The sequence below is a fragment of the Triturus cristatus genome, chromosome 11, assembly GCF_964204655.1.
Source record: "Triturus cristatus chromosome 11, aTriCri1.1, whole genome shotgun sequence".
In the NCBI taxonomy this organism is placed as follows: Eukaryota; Metazoa; Chordata; class Amphibia; order Caudata; family Salamandridae; genus Triturus; species Triturus cristatus.
In genome coordinates, this window is record NC_140594.1 from 1,065,240,166 (window position 1) to 1,065,264,449 (window position 24,284).

At 45.5% G+C, this 24,284-nt stretch overlaps 1 protein-coding gene across 3 annotated transcripts in view; it reads left to right on the forward strand.

Moving 5' to 3' along the window:
• GNB4 (G protein subunit beta 4) overlaps nucleotides 1–24,284 on the forward strand; it is a 684,865-nt gene that overhangs the window by 368,398 nt on the left and 292,183 nt on the right. For all 3 annotated transcript variants that reach the window (XM_085635394.1, XM_085635395.1, XM_085635393.1), the window contains one exon: nucleotides 13,012–13,119. In XM_085635394.1, coding sequence (XP_085491520.1) covers nucleotides 13,063–13,119 — 57 coding nt within the window. In that variant the 5' untranslated portion in view covers nucleotides 13,012–13,062. The remainder of the gene's footprint in view (nucleotides 1–13,011; nucleotides 13,120–24,284) is intronic.

Sequence of the window (24,284 nt, forward strand, 5' to 3'; positions counted from 1 at the left end):
AGGCATCTAAGTGTGGGTTATTACTATCTATAAACGCACACAGTTGGGTATTTTGTAATATGGAATCTTGCACATTACTGTAGTATGCAAGAGTTTTAGTGTTGGTTACCCCGTGTGGCAAACAATGGATATAGAAAGTTTGATCTGTGAGAGTCCTTGTTAGTCCCTCTTAGAATAGAAAATGTTTTGCTTAGCCAATTGTATTTTTGTTTACCTTTCTAATTTTGAGTGTGCCGCAGGGTTTCCTAGTGAAAAAGCGTCTGCTGAAAACTGTAGGCCAGAGTTGGTTAAGATTATAAGCAATATGCCTGATTCCCACATTGCATGCGTTTTGTCCGATGCCATAGGTCTGGTCTGCTTATTATAAAATGTTATGACAAAAGGAATTGTTCTAACTTATTTATTGTGAAGAGCATTTGTGTAAGCCACCAAGCCTTTAACAGTGACCAACCATAGTCAGATATTTTGTTTCATGTAATCTCACAGATTACTGTAATAGATAAGGGTTTTGGCATTGGCAGCTTAAACCCCGTGGGTGTTCTGTGATGATGTTTGTCAGACACAGTTAAGAGGGTCTGTGTATTATTTAGCAAGTTGTATTTTTCTACATATTTGTAATTTTATAATCATATGCATGATTTTTGTCAGTTTATGTGCACCAGAATAAACCGACGCTTGGTAAGGTATGAAGCCAATAGTAAAGGCATAGGCTTCATCAGTTCGTCAGATTTCATAGGTTTGATCTGAAAGTTATGACCAAGTCGGCCTGACCTACTTATTGTGAAAAGCATATGTTAGAGGCCAGACTTTTTTAAGGATAGATTTTAACACTGTTCAAAAACCTGTGAGCAGATAGTTTGTTAGATGAAATCTCACAAATAGCTTCAGGTAGCAAGGGTTGTGGAGTGGGTGATCCACCCGAAAAAAAACACGAGGATATAAGATGTGCACTACAGTAAACCTTGTTAGGCTCATCGGACGGCTATTAATTTGCTTTGCTAACTGTAATTTTGTATACATTGACATTTTTATGACTGTGCTTGGTAGTCGTCTTGTGGGAAATCCTGTGCTCAGTACTGTATGCATGCCAGAGTTGGTTATGTTAACAGTTATGGGCTTAATTGGTGTATGAGGAAAGGTTATGCCAGGTGCATAATATCTTAAAAAAAAAAAAAAAAAAATTGTTGCTGTTTACAAAACATAAACCGCCGGAAATGGTATCCATGGTATATTTGCATGTCACAAACCACAATGCACAGTTAATGATTGTACAATACTGTGTAGTCCATAATACCGGCCACAGTTGGCCACTTCCACCAAACTACCCCCTTTCCACCTTCTTGGTTTCCCTCTAGGTTTCATTGCAGACATTCAGTACACTACCCTGGGTCACTTCAGTTTACCCTCCCTGTGCCCGATACCTTGAGGAATGTTTGCGGGCAGCCTCTGGCATAATACACTGCTTCCTGTGTCCGCATACTCCACTCTACCTTTCTTGCCCAAATGGTCAAGATGTGTGCCTCCCCATGCCCTGGCAATGTATTGTTTGGACACTATTATGGCTGTGTTACAGAAAAGCCACATATATATGCCAAGCTTATGCCCAGTGGGATAACATATATATTTTAAACACAGGAGTCGCCACCACCGCACCACTTGTCCTAAGTGCTGTCGTCGTGGTGATGAGCCGCGATATATTTCTCCACAGCTGTGTAATAGGAGCCACAAAAAGACGCATTCGCGGGTCAATTCTTTCGAGTTTTTCTTTATTGTACGGACCCCCCCAGCACCGACAGACGCGTTGCGGCTTTGAAGCCTTTGTCAATGTCGGTAACCTCAACCTCAAGCCAGGCACTGACTTAAGTACAAGCCCATTGGTGCATGTGCTAATCACTAAGTGAAAATAAAAGACGGTTTTACCGGCCTAGATTCATGGTGACCATCTTAAAACGTGCAAAATTCAATAGTGTTAAACAATGAATTAACTGTAATATAGTATATACATATGCAGGGGTAAACATTGATAGAGTGCACATTAATCTTATTATTCTAGATTTTACAAAAAATATACAAGATATCATTTCTTAAAATGCACAATAATACTACATATTGAATATATGAAATCTCATGTCTCCCCCTCATTATTGTTCCCTGAATGGGCTTTCAACCAAGTAAAACTAATTGTAGTTGAGCCCATAGATATATTCATAGTCCCACATTTTGTGTTTACGACCATCTTTACGCTTTGCAATTGGAGAGTTTTAAAATCCCTTTCTTGCAGTGAGCCAACCCTCTCCCACCTTATGTTCCGGACTGCTCTTCACAAGAGCATTTGCCATAGACACTGATTTTCTATATGTTATTAAAGGAAATCTGGAGAGAGAACTACCTATAATAGGATCCTCCCTGACTATGGGCCAATTGAGCTGGATAATTTTGCGCAGTTGCTGTTCCGGTCTTGAAAAAGTCAGAATGAGTCTTACTGGTTCTGTAGAAGCAGCTAGACCTTCATCAGACCTTTTCAGAGAGTGATCCTTGTACTGTAACAGGTCTTCCCTTGCCAGAGCCCTGGATTTGTGGATTGCTGCATCAATAGTTTTGATATTGTATCCCCGCTGCAGAAAGCGTATCTTACTGTCTGACTGATGTTTTTCCAAGTCTTTGTTGGTACTGCAAATCCTGCGTAAACGCAGCATTTCCCCATAGGGGAGGCTGTGGATTAAATGAGGGGGATGTGCACTAGATGCATGGAGCAGGGTATTGCCCGCTGTCTCTTTACGATAAAGCGAAGGGGTTATGGCTCCATTCACTACTGTAACCTTTACATCCAGGAACACTACTATCACGAATACATGATGTGAATGCAAGATTGACATTGTTTTTATATATATATATATCTCAGCAACTCGCGATATTCACCCGCTTGCGCGCGGAATTTAACGGCGTAGACCAACTGTGTTCAGCATTATTTTATTTTCTCTGTGTCAGATTTTATATATATATAGTGTCACATAATTTGGGACCCCTTAGCATTGTAGCGACAGCATTTTTCACAGCATTAATCTTTAATAGCATTCAGCAACAGTAGCTAACCTTGGCTGGTCTGCACAATTTTGTACATGGTATTGGCATATTCGCATTTTTTAGGTCGAGTGTAGATGGCACCAATAGCTCTAACTCTCACAAATGTGAGTTCTATTGCATTGCAAATGCTTGTTAATTTGTGACCCAGGCCATGTACATTCCACATAAGTATTTTGAGATCCCAGCATAGGCGGATTATTTGGTGGCCTCCCTATCGTTATTATGTCCATGTAGCTTACAGCATTTGTGTGACCTACCCCACCATACCTTACTATGTGTTCCATCCTTCTCTTTACGGATACCATTCTCCCTCTGCACCCGCCCCCCCGGTCCCCCTCCCCTCTGGGGTTCCCCCTTCAAGTAACAATATACCGCCATCTGCTCCACCTCATGCTGTTGGTGTAAAACTACTCACCACCCCAATGCTTGAGGTGTCTATTACTTCCTAAATATGTGTCAAATGAGGCTTAAATAAATTGGTAAGAATTATTCAAACCACTATCTTCCTCTCTATGTCTGAGGGTGTGGGTCGAAGACCAAACCTTTGCAGGACGATGACTCTCCACCTCTCCTGTGCCAGCCGGATAGTGTCCATATCTGGATTGGAGCCTCAGATTAACCGTTGGTCCGCAAATTCCATGGCTGATTGAGTGTCATCTGGGTGAGCGGTGATTGCTCTAGTGTACTCTAGACTTGACTCTGCTCCTGCTGGGGGTGGTTATCACCCCACCTTTGTTTGGCATAGGGCCCCTATGCCATTTCTGGCCAGCCGGCAGCAAGCTTTTTAGACTGCCCTCGGAGCGGTCCTCCGAGAGGATTTTCAGCTTTGCAGGAAAACTCGTCATGATTTGTATGTTTCTTTTATGCAGTTTCTGCTTGAATTTGTCGAATGATCTCTATTGTGTCTGGACTTCCTGGTTATAGTTTAGAAAAACCGTAACTGTATGGTTCTCGTTTTGTATAGGGCTGCGTCGACTTGCCAATTGCAGGATTGTTTCACGATCTTTAAAATTCAGGATCCTAGCAATTTGGGGTCTTTCCCTTGCCCCTGGCCATGGCATTACTCCCAGGATGCAGTGTGCGCATTCCACTGTGAAGTGGGCGGTCAAAACTTCAGGCTTTATCGTTTGTTGCACTTGGATACAACAAATTGTTTTATGTCTTGCATTTCCACCTTTTCGGGCCAAGCCCACCAGACAGATGTTTTATCTAGATCTACCCTCTGCATCCTCTGCCCCTGCATTGAGCTGTTGTATCGTCACTGTTAGGTGGCGGATGTCGGACTTCAACTTTTTAAGAGTGTCAGTGTGTTCTTACAGAGTCTGTACCATTAGGGTCACCCTGGAAGACATTTTATGGAAGTCCGCGCTGGGGAGATTATTATCTAGACTCCCTGATCACTGATAATGGTTCCTTGAGGTTGGGGTCCTGGATGGTATGATCCTGCCATCCTGTAGGTTGTTCATTGTCATTCCCTCCCACCAAATGCATATTTGTCCAGCTTTTTCTGGCGGGTCTGTTTGGTCCCGGCCCATGGTGAACAGTGTCAGCCCTTGTACCGGTGTTTCAAGTTGGTCATATTCCTATAGGGGTGGCGGATGGCGGATCCTATCTATTTTAGCCTTCCTATCCGTGGCCCACTAGGTGGGTGTACTGTTGTTGCTGTCTGTACCTCTGCCCCACTCTGCCTCCTGATCTGGCACCCGGGTCTTTAGCATGTAAGAACCCCCCCCCCACCCACCCACACAGAAGGCAATGCTTGCTGCCTGTGTGTCATGTCCTTGTAATGTTAAGCGTTGTTTATATGCTCCAGTTTCTTAAGTTGCCTTCTCTCTTGCACACAGTGACGTTTCACTTACGTTTGCTTGCATTTCAGGCCAAGATGATAATCTCTGATAGTGCATTTACCTACATTTCCACTTTGTAGGCACACTATCACAACACCTTTAACTTTCAGTACAAGGGATAAAGTTTGCTGCGCAAATTTCATTGTTCTTATTATCTGGTAGGCGACAGAGCTATCATACTAGAATAAACAATTGCGGCCTGACTGGAACTTCGATATGGCACAGTGGGTGCTGTTTATTATATATGCACAACCACTTACTTGTTTAGTTCAGAGGAGCACTCTGCTCACACTGCGAGGTTGCTGCATGCCAGAATTCCAGCTCAGCGAGGGATTTCCAGTTCTACACCAAGACGGGCAGCCTCATGACACCTGCAGGTAATGGGGAGTTAGGTCACCTGCAGGAATTTTGATAATCACCCACTCTAGGAAAACTAGGTTATGGAAGCGCTAGGTAAGAGCACATTATATCACAGCACTTATATGCCGGTGTATATATTCACAATTCTAGCACAATGGTGGAATTGTTCATCTTTTTCACTGCTGTAATGCTAATTACTCTATTCGGTTTCCTTCTATTGATCATTGCAGTACACATATTTTACTCCAGAATCGCAATGCTTCATTAAATATTGAAACTGCAGGTTGTGTATTTCTTTGGGTATGCATAAGTGACTAAGCAAAAGAGTTCTAGACCTGTTAACCACAATTCCTTGGGGAGTCAGGGTTGTCCTGTTTTGAGGTTGCCCAATCCATTTGTTACCTTGTCAGGTTTAGTGGTACAGATGGTGCACTGTGAGCTAGGAGGGCTATAGGCCAACCTACCCTGGGTGTGTGCACGGAATCAGTCTGGCACAACTCTGACATTTATGTTGTGAAACCAGGGCTCGAAAAATCTAAAAATTCTCACTAGACCTGCAGGTCTAGTAACTTTAAAAATCTACTCGACCCAACTGTAATTCACTTGATCTCTGTAAGCAAATGTGACAAGTTAACAAGATTTAACCCCTTCGGTGCCACGCCCTTTCCCCCTCCTGTGCCGGGCGTTTCACACGCGGGTGGGGTTCATGACGAGATAGTCTCGTCATGGGCACAGCGCGACCGTGCTCCATGACGAGACTATCTCGTCATGGGCACAGAAGAGGTTAAAGGCATTTTTATTGCTCATTCACTTTGTGAGCAATAAAGATGCCTTAAAATCTTGCGCTATCTTGTCACATTTGCTCTGCTTTCAGAGGCAGAGGTCAAATGTCAGTCTTCCTTCCTACTTGCCAGAAAGGGCAGGGCGAGTAGGACCTAAAAATAGCTTGCCCTAATTAAATCTGGCTCGCAAATGCAAGCGGGCAAGTGGATTTTTCGAGCCCTGCAAACAAATGCACAGTTTTTCCTGAGACAATTTAAAGCCGTACAACACCCTCACTCGGCTATAATTCGATTCCCTCCTCCGCTCCTCTCATGGTCTGTCCCTTGTCACCTAGTGGTGGCTGCTAGCACTCCGCAGCTCCAGTCATTAGGCTGCCCTTGACTCAAGATCACTCTTCCCTCTGAGCAGCGGGCGCCTCTCCTCCTGGGCATCAGGGGAACGGGGACTCCCTACCCTTCCGTTCATTGGCCACTCGCCGCCCGTACTGGTTCCTCCACATCCGCCCTGCTGCTGCAGTTGTCAGGTTGCCGGACTGCCAGTATCCGGTCCTCCACAGCAAGCCCACCACTCCTATCATCAGGTTGTTGAGCCAGCCCCATTCATGGTCTCAGGTACCCATTGATTCTCCTGCTGCCTTACCCTTCACCAGGTCTTCTGGAGCGGTGCAGGCCCAGCTCAAGGATGTCCGCACAGAGTTGCTCATCCCTGGAATGCTGCCATTGTCTTTGTCTAAGCCTGCAGCACCTTCCTGCTGTTCTTTCTGGGCTCCACGAGCCGTTTGGGCCCCATCCTCTGTCTCACGATCGCGATGGGCTTCTTTCATTGCCCCTCTTGCACCGGATATATACTGACAGCGCTGTGGGTGGCTCGGCTCAACTCGCCATCTTGCCTCGGCTGCCTGGCCATGCCGTCCCCAAGATGCCATAGGTCTGGTCTGTTAAGGCAAAGATAGCAGGCCAGGCTTATTTATTGTGAAAAACACATGGTAAAGCCAATAGGCCTGTTAATGTGGATTGTTATCACACTATGCTATAGGCTGTAGAAAGATATTTGATTCTATGTAAATTCACAGATTAGCATAGTAGGCAAGGGGTTTGGTGTTTGTCACCCAATCTGACAAAACCCTGGGAGTAGATTTTCACTCTGATTCTTTTTATGCCCATCTGAGGTGGGTTTTATATTGTTGTGCGAACTGTAATTTTATACATATTTGCAATTTTGTAAATGTATCCTTGATGGTTGCCAATTTATATGCACTTCAGTAGGCCTGTGTTTAGTGTCAAGCTGTTGCTGAAGTCTGGACCCTTATCACTTCAGTTGGAACATTTTATTTCAGATTTCTTCTTCTTATAATAAAAAGTTATGACAAAACATTTAGGGCTTAATTTGCGTACAAATGATGAGTTAAAAGCAATAGGCTTTAAAGGGTGAATTGTTTTGCGCTGCTAAAGTCTGCAAGCAGGTATTTTTTTTTAACCTGGAATATCGCAGATCACATTAGTAGGCAAGGTTTTGATGATCAACCCAAACAAACCGTGAGGATTGACTATTTGCACTTTAGTAATGCTTATTAGTCTCTATTCGTAGATATTTCAAATTTCTTTTACAACTGTATTCTGTATTACTTTATACCTGATAGTTGCCTTGTGGCAAGGTTTATGACCAACACATTAGGCCTGAGTTGGTTATGGAGGCAGGCCAGTGATAACTGTCATAGGCCTGAAATTTAACTATGAAAATTAATATAAAGTCAGTAGGCCTGACATATTGTGAAAAGTACATGATAAAGTCAATAGGCATTTATTGGTAGATTTTTTGGACTCTATTAACGCCTACAGATAGGTATTTTGTTATATAGAATATCTGCAATATCACAGATTATTGTAGTAGACAAGGGCTTTGGTTCTGGTTAGACATGCACCTCATTTTGTGTGGGGGGGGGGGGGGAAGCTAACCCCTCTGGAGCACCTTCAAGCCTCATGGATTCAGCAACTTCTTCAACTGGACTTCCACTGGTGGGTCCGTCCTCTGCATCTATCCGGTCCCCCTGTATTGGGTGCCAGACCCGATCCGGTAGCGAGACTGCGACCTTACCGTCGTTCCTCCCACCCCATCATCATACCCGATTCCAATATGGAGCTGAATTGGCGCTGGCTGGAATGCGGCCTTCTGAGTCGTACCCAAAACCGCCTTTTTTCGACAGGCCCTGTAAGAAGTTTGGCTGGGACGATCTTTATGGCTCCAGAACCCCTTACAAGAGTCCAGGGACAACTGATATGATGATCTGGCGGATGCCAGAGGTCTGGACACCTCTAGACACTGGTCTAGTCTCTCCGTCAAGTGTGGCTACAGAGGAGGGGGTTTCCTTTGCCATGGTGATGAGGAAGGCGACCGAGGTCCTGGACCTTGAGGTGCTCATGCCGAGCGTCTTGACAGAGGTCCTTCAGCCAGGAGTCACCCCCAAGAGACACTCTCCTCACTTTTAATGAAGCCCTCACATATGTCTTGCTTGCAGCCTAGGACAAGCCCTTCACATGAAATCCTGTGCACAGGACAATTGCCCGCCTCCACTGCTCGCTCCTGGCCCGGCTTTTCTCACCCAGCAGCCCACTCAAAGATTCTGGTTGCCCAGGCCTTCACCTCCAAATTTAACCCTGTTGCTTTCCATAACACACCCCAGATAGGTAATCCAAGGGGCTGGACACCTTTTGGCAAGAGGATGGTCTCTTCTGCCAGCCTTGCATTGTGGTCAGTGAACGCCATGTGCTTCTTGGGCCGATATACCTACACCGTTTGGTATTAGGTTGTGCAAGTGCTTCTCATGGTCTTGGAGGAGACTCAAGCCATTCAGACCCAGGCAATGTTCACTATTCGCTGCGTGTCTGGATACTACAGGATCGTTAGGCAGAGGGATTGTGTTGTTAGTGGCATTCAGATGCCATGCCTGGCTGAGATCTGCTGACTTTTCGGGGGTTGTTGAGGCATCCCGTATGGGCGTGCCCTTAGATGGCACTCTCCTCATCGGCGATCAGGCAGACTCTGCGTTGGATCACCTTCAAGAGAGCCTGGCCACTGCCCCGTCACTGTGTCTCTCCATTACCCCACAACAGCTCCATTCTGCCTTTCACCCCTTCAGGGGTACGGTAGGGGCAACCAGCAGCATTAATTCCTGCCCAGCCTCCGAGGACCACACGCTTCCCAGTCTTTTTGTGGTGTCAGAAGCGGCTCACGCAAACCTTGTGGAACACACAGCCAGAGGTCTACCCAGTCACCCCACCACCTGCCAATCGCAGCATCAAAACCCCTTTAGTTTGCCCTCTTACTATCACAAGCAACCATTTAGAGGGCTCCAATACTACCTGCCCTGTTGGCAGTCCATAACATCAGACAAGTGGTTACTTCAAACTATTCAGTTGGTTTTCTCCATCCCTTTCTTAGACACCCCATCGTCCATACCACTATCCACAAACCGGATGACAACCTCTCTCTGCTCCTTCAGAAAATGCAGGCTTTTCTTTTTTTACCAAAGGAGCCTTTGAGAAGGTATCGCCATCAGAAGGAGGTTGTGGTTGCTATTCCACTACTTTCTGGTGCGAAGTACGGAGGCCTCAGCCCTATTTTAGATCTGTGCCCTCTCAAATACATCTTGAAAGAGGCATTCAAGACACTCACGTTGGCTCGGGTTCTATCTGCCCTGGAGACAGGATAGTAGCACTGGACTTGCAGGACGCCTACTTCCACATACCAGTCGTGCCTGCCCACAGGCGTTACCTGCAGTTACGGTGGGCCACGAGCATTTTCAGTTCACCTTACTCCTTTTTGGCCTCACCAGCGCCCCTCGGTTTTCACCAAGTGGATACAGAACATCTGCAGGGGTCTTTGGTTCCAGCCTTCCCCTACCTTGGCGGATGGCTGTGGAAGGCAGGCTCGCCCCGGGTATTAATTTCCCACTCACAGACTACGACAGACCACCTGCATTTGCTGGAGTTTACTATCAACATGCTGAAGTCACACCTGTCAATCAGATGCGCCCTTTCATCTGAGCTATTCTGGACACAGTGTAGTTTCAGGCTTACCCTCCGGAGCAGCGAGTCCAGAATATTTGAGATATTATTTAGATGTTTCAGGTTCTATCCTGCATTTCGGTGAGACTCGCTCCAAGTCTGCTGGGCCTCATAGTCTCCTGCTTGTAAACCATGCGGGCTCTGCAGTGAGATTTAAAGTCCCAATGGGTGCCGCTTCAGAGGAATCTGTGCGACCTGGCCCAGATATTGAAGGGAACTTCAAAAAGATCTGTAGTGGTGACAGATGCATCTTGGTTGGGGTGGCCATCTGGAAGAGGTAGACATCAGTGGACTCTGGTAGAGTAACAACTCCACATCAACCTGTTGGAGTTGAGTGATTTGCCTGGCATTTAAAGCATTTATTTCTTCCATCAAGGGAAGGCTGGTTCAGGTTTACACAGATAAACCCACTACCATGTGGTATTTCAACAAGCATGGCGGGGTGAGGTCATGGACCTTATGTGAAGAGGCCTTGTGTCTCTGGACATGACTGGAACGTCAGGACATATTTCTGGTTGTTCAACATCTTGCGGGCTCACTGAGCACCAGAGTGGATGAACTCAGCCGTCGATGCCTAGTGGATTATGAATGTCGTTTCCACTAGGAGGTGGTGCAAGTTCTCTACAGGAAATGTGAAGAACCTTAGTTAGATCTTTTCTCTACCGCCGAGAATTCGCAATGTGAGGACATCTGCGTACTGGGGTTTCCAAGGCGACTTTCATTCTAAGATGCTTTTCATATCAAGTGGCGCTCAGGCCTCCTTTACGCTTTTGTACCGAAATCAGTCCTGCCCAGAGTTACCAAGGGGATCAGGAACAACCGGGCCCAAAACATTCTATGGGTCTGGATTGGGCACAGAGAATATGGGGGTATGGACTCCTGAGCATCGGTCCTCTGATCAGGCCGCCCCTTCTGGAGGATCTACTGTCACAGCACCAGCACCTGCGCATACTTGGTTTTCATGTCTCCAGATTGAGCAGCAGCAATTAAGTGTTTGACTGCCCTGCAGAAGTTTGTGATGTCATTCTGGCAGCCAGTTGGCCCTCAACCAAGACCGTATACTCCTGCCATTGGGGCACATTTGTGGCTTTGTGTGCTGCCAAAAATGTTGATCCTCTCTCTACACATTTATCAGTAGTGTTATTTGTTGTTTCCTTAGCCCAGCAAGGCTTTGCTTTGGGTACAATTTGAGTTCTTGCGGTTGCTGGACCAGCCCTCCCTGTTTAAGATTTTAGTTGGGACTCGTTTCCTAAAAGGACTATAACACATTAGCTCCACAGTCCATCATGACCCCAAATTGGACTTGACATTCTACATGTGCTCGCCCTTTGAGCCTCTGCGTAATTGGCCTCTGTCTTTTGATCATAAACTGCGTTTTTAGTTATCATTGCATTGGCCAGGCGGGTTAGCGTACTGCTGGCACCTTGTGTGCACCCTCCCTACATATTTTACCTAGATAAACTGGTTTTGAGAACACATTCCTATTTTCTGCTGAAAGTGTTGACACCGTTCACTTAGGCCAAACCATCACACTGCTGACCTTCTTTGCTCCACCTCACCCTTTCAAAGAGGAGGAGAGACTCTACTACCTGGATCCAAAAAAAAACGTTATTTTTCTATATTGATTGTATGAAAGAGTTTTGAGTGGACAATCAACTCTTCAGTTAGTTCTTCTGGGCAAAAAATGGAAATGCCTGGTAGACTCTGGTTATCTCAAGATGGATTGAGCTCTTGATTAAAATCTGCTGCGTGCTGGCCTAAAATCTACAACCTAGGGCTTGCATGCTCATTCCACCAGAGCCAAGGCTGCAACCACTGCTTAGCTTGCAGAGTCCCTGTCCTGAACACCTGTCCGGCTGCGACGTGGGCCTTTCTGCACATGTTTACCAAGGTCCTCTGTGATGGGCACTTTTCCCGTATGGTACTCCAAGACTTCCTGGTCACATTCCTACCTCTGTGGAGTTATTGCTTGTGTATCTATTCTAAGGTAAGGAATCTGCAACCAGATAAAAGTTGCTCATCTTCGGTAACCCCTTATCTACTAGAGACTTATCTAGCCGCTGGCTCTTTACCGAATCTCCTCGTTATACAAATGGATTTTCCTGCATAGGGTGGCCCTTGTAGCTCCTTAGTGTCTTCACACTTTGCCATTAGCATTCTATCGTGGCTCTGTGCTTCTGACATGGAATTGTCAAAGAACAAAACTGATGGGGTGGCGTTTATATAGGCACAGTGCATGTCCCTTTTGGCATGCATGACACAGACTCTGAGCTGAATGGCACCACTTACAGGCGTGCAGTTGTACTGCATAAGGTTTTCCAGTTCCAGTCTTACGCCTGGGAAATATTCCAAGTTAAAGAATCTGCAGCTAGACAGTCTCTACCAGATAGGGGGCTGCTGAAGGTAAGTTGCTTGTTCACGACTGACATAGGGGATATTGCCAGGGTTCAAGTCATGTGGCTCTTGGCAGCCAGTCCACTATTGATGGCCAAGAAAGCTTGTGGGTTTATTTTGCTCATCAAAACCTGGTAGAGACGTTTGGGAGACCATGAAGCAGAACAGGTGAATTAGGAAGATACATTTGCAAGGGAACCTGCAGGCAAATGAAATTGAAACAAAAGTTTGCTTTCATTTCATTTTAGTATTTTGAAGTCTACAATTTTAGTACTTCCAATCAAGACCTTTGAGTGTTGGTTCTCTTGCCTTGGTTATGTCTTTCAGAGAAAAAAGAAAAAGAAATGAGTTGTACGTCTATGCCGACCCTCACAATTGTAGTTGATTAGTGAGATGAGTTTTCCATTGGTTTTTGAGATGATGCTCAAAGTTCAGTCTGTGTGTCATTGTACATTAACACATTTTACCTTAATTTGCAGATTTATCATCTGTGTTGTAACCACGCTTAACATCAGCAAATTTTTGTGAGAATGAGTGAACTTGAACAGTTGCGGCAGGAGGCAGAGCAGCTGCGAAACCAAATCCGCGTAAGTCTTCCTTTTCCTTTCTTGGCTGCAGATCAGTGGGATGGTTGCATGAAAATCACTATTGTAGTTAAAATCTTATGTATTGTGCTCCTTTTCTGTGCTCTGTCAAATCAAGTTAAGATTGTTCTTTTTATTGGCATTTAGAACAGTATTGCAAGTACAGTATGACACCATAATAATTATTTTAAAACATATATATATATTTATTGGCATTTATAGTCATGCAATTACATTATTCACATATAGAAATACGAGATATATTCATTATCGGACACATTCTAAGTGAGTTCTTCCCATTTGGGCAATGGGCTTAATGCCGGCAACATTCCATATACAACCAATGCAATCAAATGATCAATTTATTCAAGCACATGTTACACTCATTGCACTGTGTATTCCAATGCTAATTGTGGGTGGGGCGGGATCATCCCTTCTTCTGACTTTGTGGTGCCCTTTACAAACTTTCCACAGTCCCTGGGGCCTGACCGGTATGACACCATAATCATAACCGTGTCGCCATATTTAAAGCACAGGTCGGAAGAGAATTGGGCATTCTAGCACTTCTACACAAAATGTATTTCATACCATTAAAGTACATATCAAACTGAATCCTACTTAAAACCATAATCATGGTGGTTGGGCGTCAGGCAGATATAACAGACTGCAGGCCAATGCAACTCCCTCTTTCATATCCTTGTTTAGTTTCATTCCTTTGAAGTCTGGATATGTGATTCCCCCATCATCCGTTCAAGAATATCTTCATGCCAAGTTAGCAGCCAGTGTATCCTTGCTCTACGCCTAGCCATCATTAAACATTGGATTATGATCCTGTGGTGGATCTTTCCCCTTTAGGTCAAAAGACCAACTTGCAAATGATTATGGGTGTGTTAAAAAATCAGCCAATCATTTACTGATCCTTAGATACTGTATCCTACTACGGTACACACATTGATGTCCATAACCATTGTAACCATCCACCAGTCCACTTCCTACATTTAGGGCATGTATTTGTAAAATACTGATGCACCTTATGTCATTGCTTAAAGGTGTGTTGTATGTTGAAAATTAAAATGCTAGAGTTTAATTAGGATGTTACTGAATATTTGATTAACATTTGCAAATCCCATGACCTGTTCCTCCTCTGTCAGGGCTTTGTTGCTTTAGTGATCCCATTTGAACCTTGGTGCCAGTGTAGGTTTGGGGAAACTCTCAGTGCAGTACCCATTAAAACATAGATGTGAACTTGTTTCACGGTTTGTGGACAAAAGCCCCTGCAATTCATGATTAACATGGTCCTTGTTTGGTTTAAGAACCAGCACTATGATATTTTCCCTTTCTTAGTCTGATAATACTCCATTATTTAGTGCCTTAAGTACCTTATCAACAGCTACATCTAAATTGTATTCGAGAAAACCAATTTGTGTATGGAATCATAACACCTTGCATCTCATGGATTGAGGATAGAAGTTTCTTTGGCATTTCAAGGAGTTCTCCTTGCTCCAGTGCAAGCTTGGGGATAACTGATCCCTCAGTTGAGTGTTTTGTCCTGGTGGGGGGGGAGGGGGTTGTGTGTGTGTGTGTGTGTGTGTGTGTGTGTGTGTGTGTGTGTGTGTGTGTGTGTGTGTATAACCTTGGCATCGTTTGACAGATCTTCATAAAACTTTCCCCATAAGTGCTCTTTTTGCCTAGTCTGTACAAAGAAAGTTTTGGGGTGATCTGGTGAGGGGGAAGGTCCCAGAACGATAAAATCCGATGTATTTTCCACTGACTTGTCAGTTGGAGATTCAATGCTTCACTGTCCACCACCGAATCTCTGGGAAATCACTGATGTTAAAATCTGGTGTCATATGTCGAGCCCAATTTTGTCATACAGAGCCATTCTCTTTCGGACTGTATGGGATAGCACGTTCAGGTTAAACCTATGCTTACCGAATCTGGGTCTATATGATAGGCTAGTCTCCAAGACACAACCATCCCCCAGGTTATTAGTCAGTCCTGATGAGACCTTAGGACCCACTAAAAGGGTTGAAACGGCGTCGACATAAAAACATGCGACAGCCCATAGCCATGTATATGGAACACATTGTATATCCACCCATTGTGATTTTATCAATTGTAAAAAAAAACAACAAAAAAAACTGCCTGTCTCTTAAAGAAACCAATTTACCATTTATGCTCCCTTGATTGGTCACTTTCTCTTTCTTTGGTTTTGGGTTTTTTCACTTAGGGTGCATCTTAAAATCTTCTCACCTCTTCACTTCATCCTAATTGCGATAAAAAAGGTTCTTTTGTGTCTTTGAATAAACTTCGGTTCAGCTGAATCCAAATTGGATAATGAAATAATGAAATACTGGTTGTTTGTTTGTCACTTGAATTTGAAAAAAGATTGTCTTTACAGAATATGTCCGTCTTATCATAAAATACCGTGTACAGATTCAGACTGTACAGAAGTCTGTGCAATAAGATTGTGTTTATAAAGGAGTTCCAAGTGAACACTTTTTTCAATTCCTACATTTCTTTAAAACGCTATAGTTTTCACTATTTGAGCATAATAGTGCATTAATATTACTCTAGATACATATCTGTTTGCAAATTTATCTTTTTGCCTTTCTATCAGTCTTCCAGCCTTTCCTTGTGTCTAAGACCACTACATTGATGCATAGATCAGAATTGTAACATTAACTCTGTTTTTAACAATGCTTTTTGCTGCCCATGCTGCAATTTCTCGATTTGTACGGCACCCCCTAAAGATAAGAGCTATGAAACATTGACTAGCTCCTCACCCCTCCTTTAAGAAAGACTGTTTCGTTGTCAGGTAAGAATGTTGTTAGTAAAGACTTTACATTTTGGAACGTTAATTTTCTTCCAGGGGAATCCTCATCAAAGTCATAAGCACTGAATATTCCCACCCATGTGCGGGGACCCCGGAAATAATAAAAATTATATATGAAGACCATATATATACACATCTCTGTATATGTATACACATATATTATTTTTTCACAAGCAAATGCAGCCCCCATAGAAGGCTAAACAATGTAGATACAATTATCCAATAATGCATCATAGGTATAAAAATACACCTAAATCCTTTTTTTTTTTTTTTAATGAGGTAACACACTCCTAACAAGGGAAAAAAGAGCACTGTGCAAAACACAGAATCATCAAACATTGTTAGCCTGCAGGCTGCATTGCAATACAATACCATAGAGACTGACAAGCCTTGTACAGGTAAAAACTGGCACCGTGCCTTTAAAGCAGCCCTGTCTCCAATATCCCATCGTGCCTCAGGGGTGACAGTTGGGTCAGTTGTTCTTTCCGGCTCCTTCTGTCAGGACCCTGGAATTCAGCTCTCTTCTTTTTTGACTTTTCAGTCAAGAATTGGTTACTTTTCTAGTAATTTTTTGGTCTTCCTCTGGTATACTCTATCAGGGAAGCGTTTATCTGTCGTTTCTGACTAAATTCAACAACTTTTTCTGTCCGGAAAATGCCTTCTTTATTCATGCCGTGTCCATCCTGTGGCAAAAAGAAGGCCTCTTCAGACCATCACGAGGTGTGTATTGTCTGCCTACCGGAGTCTCACTCTCCTGCATCCTGCCGTCACTGCAAGGACCTTTCAAAGAGAACTTTGAAAGAGAGAGAGAGAATTAGACTTTATGGCCTTTCGGAGCGGTCGACGTCGAAGCACCTGGTCCCGGTCTGTTCTCCATCGGCGGCGGGCTCGGCGTCGAAGACTCCAGCGGCGGGATCGTCGCTGAGAGGTGAGGAGTCCAGGGGGAGTCATGCTTCCAAACGAAAGTCCACGCCGACGCTCGATCCGGCGGCGAAGCGCATTTGTTCGTCATCGGCTACTTCGGCGTCAAGAAAACATCCTTCGACGTCGAAAGAGGCTCATCGCCGATCAACGTCGAGAAAACACCGTTCGACGTCAAGACATCGCTCAATGTCAAAATCGTCGCCAAGAGAGAAGTCGACGTCGCAGGAACACCACGGGCGTTCGACGTCGAAATCAACAGTGACGCCGAGGCAAAGATCGGTGTCAAAAGATCCTGCAAGATCCTCGACGTCGAGACATGATTCGCCATCAAGAGAAAGGCGATCCTCTTCAAAGGTGCTGTCGACGCCAAGGCACAGATCATCGCCACATCAGTCGACGTCGAGGCGGGTGCCTCCGTCGGAGTCGACGTCGAGGCGGGTGCCTCCGTCGGAGTCGACGTCGAGGCGGGTGCCTCGGTCGGCGTCGAGGTCTGCGTCGAGGCAGGAGCCTCCGTCGAAGTCGGCGTCGAGGCAGGAGCCTCCGTCGAAGTCGGCGTCGAGGCAGGGGCCTCCGTCGAAGTCGACGTCGAGGCAGGAGCCTCCGTTGTCTAAGTTCTCCAGATCTCCGGAGAAGATGGTGACGTCGAGGACAGATTCCCAGTTGGGTTCTAGACCTCCGTCCAGGACAAGCCCTCCGTCGACGACAAGGCTCTCGACGTCGAGGCATGGCACATCGCCGGTGATCCATTCGGCGTCCAAGTCCAGGTCTCCGGTGATAGGCCTATCACCGTGGAGACGGTCCTCCGAAGTGGGATACCAGGAGACGTCACACATTTGTCTGACGCTCAGGAAAGTATCAAGACGCAAGTCTCCTCATGGGGTGATATATACCACATCGGAGCACGATTCATCGCGTGGGATCTCCATTTCCCCTTCAGCCATTCAAGATCAAGATCCGGATCACCAGAACTGTTGGGTGTCTCTCCAGTTCCTCCGGTGGAGCATCCATCTCAAGACTAGGGCCATGCTCTACCTCAGAGCCCCGTCAGGGAAATGCCTCCGAATCCTTCCATGATTCAGGCAGTTAAGGAGTCCTTAACAAGACTAAGGACTCTGGATCAAACATTACGACCAGCAAGATCCCATTCTCGAGGGAGAGAATTGCGAGGGCGCTCACGCTCGCCCAGAAGGCGTTCCAGGTCTACCTCTCAGAGGAGAGAATCCATCAGATCGGGGAGAAGGCGACGGAGGTCTCCTTCATCTTCCTTGTCAAGCCGTTCGTCCAGAAGGGATTACTCACCCACACTCACAGATACTCCACCATCTAGAGTGTCGCCAGTGGACGATATCACCACTTTTCAGGATGTGCTGTGCAGAGGTGCGACTAAGTTGAACATTCCCTTGCCTGTTCAAGAAACCACCTCTTCGGTCATCTTCGAGACCCTTCATGAGAGAGCGGTGTCTCGTCCAGTGTTGCCTCTAGTCCCTGGGTTGCTTAAACCAGTAATGGACATCTTCCTAACGCCAGCGTCTATCAAATCCGCGCCGGCGCGGATTCTTAAATACCGGCCAGCCCCTGAGGATCCTCTGTTTCTCAAGGCGGACCCTCCACCGAACTCTGTGATTACAGCTGCTGCCAGAAAAACGCATTCAGTGGTATCATCATCCACAGTGCCGCGGGATAAAGACAGTAAATCACAAGACTCTTGGGGCAGAAGAGTATGTGGCTCGGCGGCCTCGAGTCTGAAAGTGGCTAGTGCCTCAGCGCTTCTGGGGCGCTACGATAGATCACTATGGGATTCCCTGCAGCGATTTATAGAGAAAGTGCCTTCCGAAGACAGAAAGGACTTCGAAGAGATCCTGCACGAGGGCAGTCTAGTTTCAAACCAAGTGATCAGCGCGGCAGCCGATGGGGCAACGTTGGCAGCGCACTCATATGCTCACGGGATTTCCGCCAGAAGGTCCTCTTGGCTGAGGCTGACAGCTTTGAAACCGGAAGCACAGGCAAGGATTCTAAATATGCCTTTCTCGGGTAGTTCGCTTTTCGGTTCTCATGCGGACGAAGAGATGGCTCGGATGAAGTCAGAGCTCGACACCATGAAAGCCGTGGGCTTAGAGAAACGGAAAGAATTCCGTCGCCGTAGGGGAACCGACAGGCGTACCTACCAGCAGAGGGTTCAAGCCCCTCACTGGCAGAAAAACCAAGATCAACAAGGGCAAAAGAAACAGCAATTTCAGTCCCGTAGATCTGCCAGGGGACGTGGAAATAACCGCCAGGCCGGTGGTGGAAACAAAAGCTCAAGGAAAGCAATGAGAACCTGCTTCCTCCAATGCTGTCCACCGCTCCGGTGGGAGGAAGTATTGCACACCATCTCCCAGAGTGGCAATCCATCACAAAGGACAAATGGGTTCTGAGTATACTGCGACATGGATACTCGCTTCGTTTCCGGAGACCTCCTCCCTCGATCCACCCGGTACAATCATCTCCGCACCTCAACAGGTTAAGAGAAGAAGTAGCGACCCTGTTGCTCAAATCAGCAATAGAAAAAGTCCCCAGGGCGCAGAGAGGAAGAGGAGTCTACTCCAGATATTTTCTGATCCAAAAAAGAAATGCAAAAGCAGAGTTCAGACCCATCTTGGACTTACGGACACTAAACAAGCATATCAAAAGGGAAAAGTTTTGCATGCTTGCGCTTCACCAGATATATCCGCATCTCCGGCAAGGAGATTGGATGTGCTCGCTGGATCTGCAAGACGCGTATTTTCATGTTCCCATACTACAGTCTCATCGGAAATTCCTAAGGTTCATGGTAGGGTCCTCTCACTTTCAATTCAAGGTCCTACCATTTGGCCTGAAATCGGCCCCTCGAGTATTTACAAAATGCATGGCAGTAGTAGCGGCGGCACTGAGGCACGCAGGAGTCTTCGTCTATCCCTATCTCGACGATTGGCTGATAAAAGGACCATCGCCTCAGAGTGTGCACTCACAGCTGGGACGCTGCCTGACCTTGTGTCACAGTTTGGGGCTCAGGGTGAACTTCAAGAAATCCAACTTCACACCAACCCAAAGGATACACTACCTCGGTGCAACTATAGACTCCGCAGTAGGAAAAGTGTTTCCTTCGGAGGAGAGACGGTCATCCCTGATCTACAAAGGAAAGCAGATTATGACCAACAAGCTCTCTACAGCGCGACAGATTTCGTCTCTGCTGGGGGCCATGGCATCCTGCATATTCCTGGTGCCCAATGCCAGGTTGAGGATGCGTCCTCTCCAACAAGATCTGGAAGACAAATGGGACCAAAGGAATTCACTGTGGGAGGAACCAGTCTGTCTTTCCTCAGCGGCCAGGCAATCAATCAAGTGGTGGTTGAAACCACTCAATCTACAGGTGGGGCTTCCGTTTCATCAAGAACCCCCATCTCAGACGTTGATCACAGACGCATCCCTGGAGGGTTGGGGTGCGCATCTGGGATCCCTACAGACTCCAGGACGGTGGTCAAGCAGCGAAAGGTTGTACCACATCAACATGCTAGAACTCAGGGCAGTCCACTTAGCCCTCAAAGCATTCCTGCCATCTATCAGGACGAGTCCCATTCTAGTACAAACGGACAATACCACCACAATGTACTACCTGAACAAACAGGGGGGTACTCGATCCAGGACGCTCTCACTGGAGCCTAGCAAGAAACATTTCAATAAAGTCGGTGCACCTGCCAGGAGAGCTCAACGTAAAAGCGGACTTGCTCAGTCGTCATTTTCAAGATCCAGACGACTGGGTACTCAACGACGAGGTACTAGAGGGCATCTTCAAGGAGTGAGGACGTCCGCAAATAGATCTCTTTGCGGACGAACACAACGCGAAATGCCGAGGCTTCGCCTCAAGATACCATCGACCAGGATCCATAGGGAATGCCCTTTTGATCGATTGGTCAATGACATTTGTGTACGCTTTTCCGCCGCTCCCGCTGATCCCCAAGGTGGAGACCAAGCTGCAACACTCGTCTGCCAAGATGATCCTCATAGCACCGGACTGGCTGAGGCAGTGGTGGTACACGGATCTCCTCCACATGTCGATCTGACCTCACAAGCGCCTGCCGTGCAGACCGGACTTGTTAACCAAGATGCAGGGGAAGATTTACCATCCCAGTCTTCCCTCGCTGAGCTTAACAGCATGGCTCCTGAAGTCCTCCAGTATGGCCATTTAAACCTTCCTCAGGAGTGTATGACCATACTGAAGGAGGCTAGGAGGCCTTCTACAAGACACTCTTATTTCTGTAAGTGGTAGAGGTTTTATGTATGGTGTATGCAACATCAGTATAACCCTACAAAATGTCAGGAGGAAGTGATTTTGCCTTATCTCCTTCACTCAGCCAGACTGGGGTTGAACTTTTCTTCCATTAAGGTTCACCTAGCTGACTTTACAGCATATAGGCGCTCCCCTTCGCAGCCGTCCTTCTTCAAGCTGCAGGTGGTTAAGGATTTTTTGCAGGGGCTCAAAAAGGTTTACCCCCCAGTAAGGCCTCCCTCGCCTTCTTGGGAGCTGAACCTGGTTCTATCAAAACTTATGAGTTCACCTTTCGAGCCCATACATAAAGCTACTTTGCAGCACCTTACGTGGAAAACAGCTTTTTTGATAGCTATCACTTCAGCACGTAGGGTGAGCGAAATACAGGCCCTCTGTTCTAAAGAGCCCTACACTATTTTTCATCTGAATAGGGTAGTGATGAGAACTCACCCATCTTTTTTACCAAAGGTGGTGTCAGATTTTCATGTTAACCAGACTATCTCCTTACCTACCTTTTTTCCCAACCCCTCCTCGCCAGCTGAGAGGGCGTTGCACTCTTTAGATGTCAAGCGCGTTCTAAAGTTCTACCTAGATAGGACTAAGGCTGTCAGGAAGGCTGACCTCTTATTTGTTAACTATGGTGCTGTCCGCACAGGTTTTGCTGCATCTAAGCGTTCCATTGCTAGGTGGATTGTGTCAGCCATTAAATTGGCTTATCAGCTAGCGCAGAAGCCACTGGCCGCTCGGCCTAAAGCGCACATTCGTCAAGAGGAAAGGCGGCTACTGCTGCTTTTCTCAATAATGTCCCACTCTCCGAGATCTGCAAGGCAGCCACTTGGAGATCTGTCCACACATTTACGAGGCATTATTGTCTGGATTCGTACACCAGAGCAGACACTCAAGTAGGGCAAGTCTCCTTGAGGAATCTGTTCAATAACTGAATTTGTCAATGGTTTATTTCTCCATGTATAGTGCAGTTCTCAGTTGCCTGCAGGTGGGAGGTGGGCTTGCTATTCTATTCAGTGCTTATGATTATTGATGAGGATCCCCTGGAAGAGAAGTATAAGTTACTTACCTGTAATCCTAGTTCTCTTCCAGGGGTATCCTCATCAAAGTCATAAGCAACCCACCCGCCTCCCCAGGCAATTCTGAGTTTTGTATTATTTTAACATGGAGGAAATATATCTTTGTATGTAGGACTACAGTCCCGCAAAGAACAACTGACCCAACTGTCACCCCTGAGGCATGATGGGATATTGGAGTCAGGGCTGCCTTAAAGGCACGGTGCCAGTTTTTACCTGTACAAGGCTTTTCAGTCTCTATGGTATTGTATTGCAATGCAGCCTGCAGGCTAACAATGTTTGATGGTTCTGTGTTTTGCACAGTGCTCTTTTTTCCCTTGTTATGAGTGTTACCTCATTAAAAAAAAAAAAGAGATTTAGGTGTATTTTTATACCTATGATGCATTATTGGATAATTGTATCTACATTGTTTAGCCTTCTATGGGGGCTGCATTTGCTTGGGAAAAAATAATATATGTGTATACATATACAGAGCTGTATATATATGGTCTTCATATATAATTTTTATTATTTCCGGGGTCCCCGCACATGGGCGGGAATATTCAGTGCTTATGACTTTGATGAGGATTCCCCTGGAAGAGAACTAGGATTACAGGTAAGTAACTTATCCTTGTTGTTCCCTGCCCAAACATAATATGGATATATTTGACCTCTTAAATAGTGAACATCCTGATGCTATCTTTCTTACTGAAACATGGTTACATACCAGTTCAGGTCCTGATGTTGCCTTGGCTTTACCATCTAATTATGCTATAGCCAGAAGGGACAGGGTCAGCAGAAAGGGTGGAGGAATTGCTATAATTTATGATAAGTCATATCAATGTAAACTGGAAGACATATCTATTTTAAACTCTGAAGCAGCTTTATTTAAAATTACACTGACACCGCAAACTACTTTTTCAGGTATTCTTGTTTATCGCCCCCCTGGACCTTCTAGCTCTTGGGTTTCGTTGCTGCCAGAGTTAGTTGCGCCACATCTTCTCAAAGCGTCGAATTTCACCATATTGGGTGATTTTAACGTACATTTTGAAAACTCGGATTGTACGATTAGTAGTACACTGATTGCAGATTTTGCAGCTCGAAATCTTTTACTCAGTAATAGCGGCCCCACTCATGTCACTGGGCATTTGTTGGATCCTATTTTTTCCAATTTAACTTGTCTTCACTGTGATCCTGTTCTCCCTTTATGTTGGTCTGATCATTTTGCAACAAAATGTCAGTGTACATTTTCACTGACTCCAATCGCAACTTCTGTGAGTAGTCCTCAAAGATCTCGGAACTGGAGTAAATTGGACCTTGAATTCTTTAATAGGACTCTTATTGATAACTCCCCTATTATTGAGCATATATCAACTAACTCATCGAGTATGATACATGAATGGATTTCGGATACAGTTGAATGTTGTCTTCCATTAACTGCGAAAAAGATATATAACCACCGCCCCCCTGCTCCTTGGTTTACAGAGCAATTAAAAATTGAAAAAACCAAATGTAAAACTCTGGAAAGGAGCTGGAGGAGGTATTACTCACAGGACTCTAAATCCGACTATAAGCTAGCCTTAAAACAGTATCAAGCCCTTTGTAAACTAGCTAGAAAGGAATATGTATCCTCCATTATCTCCAATGCCCAGAATTGTTTGCGTACTCTGTTTAGCATGGTGAAAAAACTTGCTGGCTCTGACACACAGTCAATGCCAACTATTTTAAATGAACAACAGTGCGACAACCTCGCCATTTATTTTGTGGATAAAGTAGAACAAATATACTCTGCACTTCAAACTACTCAGACAACGGCATCTGGTATGTCACCTCCCATGATTGAGTCTGACCACTGGGCGAGGAACTCCATTAGACTTGAAACCTGGACACTGTTTGATTTTAATTAATCTTAAATGGTATTAAATCTGGCTCTCCTTGTGATCTTATCCATACATCTGTGCTGCAGCAGCTGGACTCGTCTTCCTTGATGTTAATTATGCAGCTGATAAATGCCTCTATTCGAGAAGCCGTTGTCCACTCAGACTGGAAGCATGCGATGGTT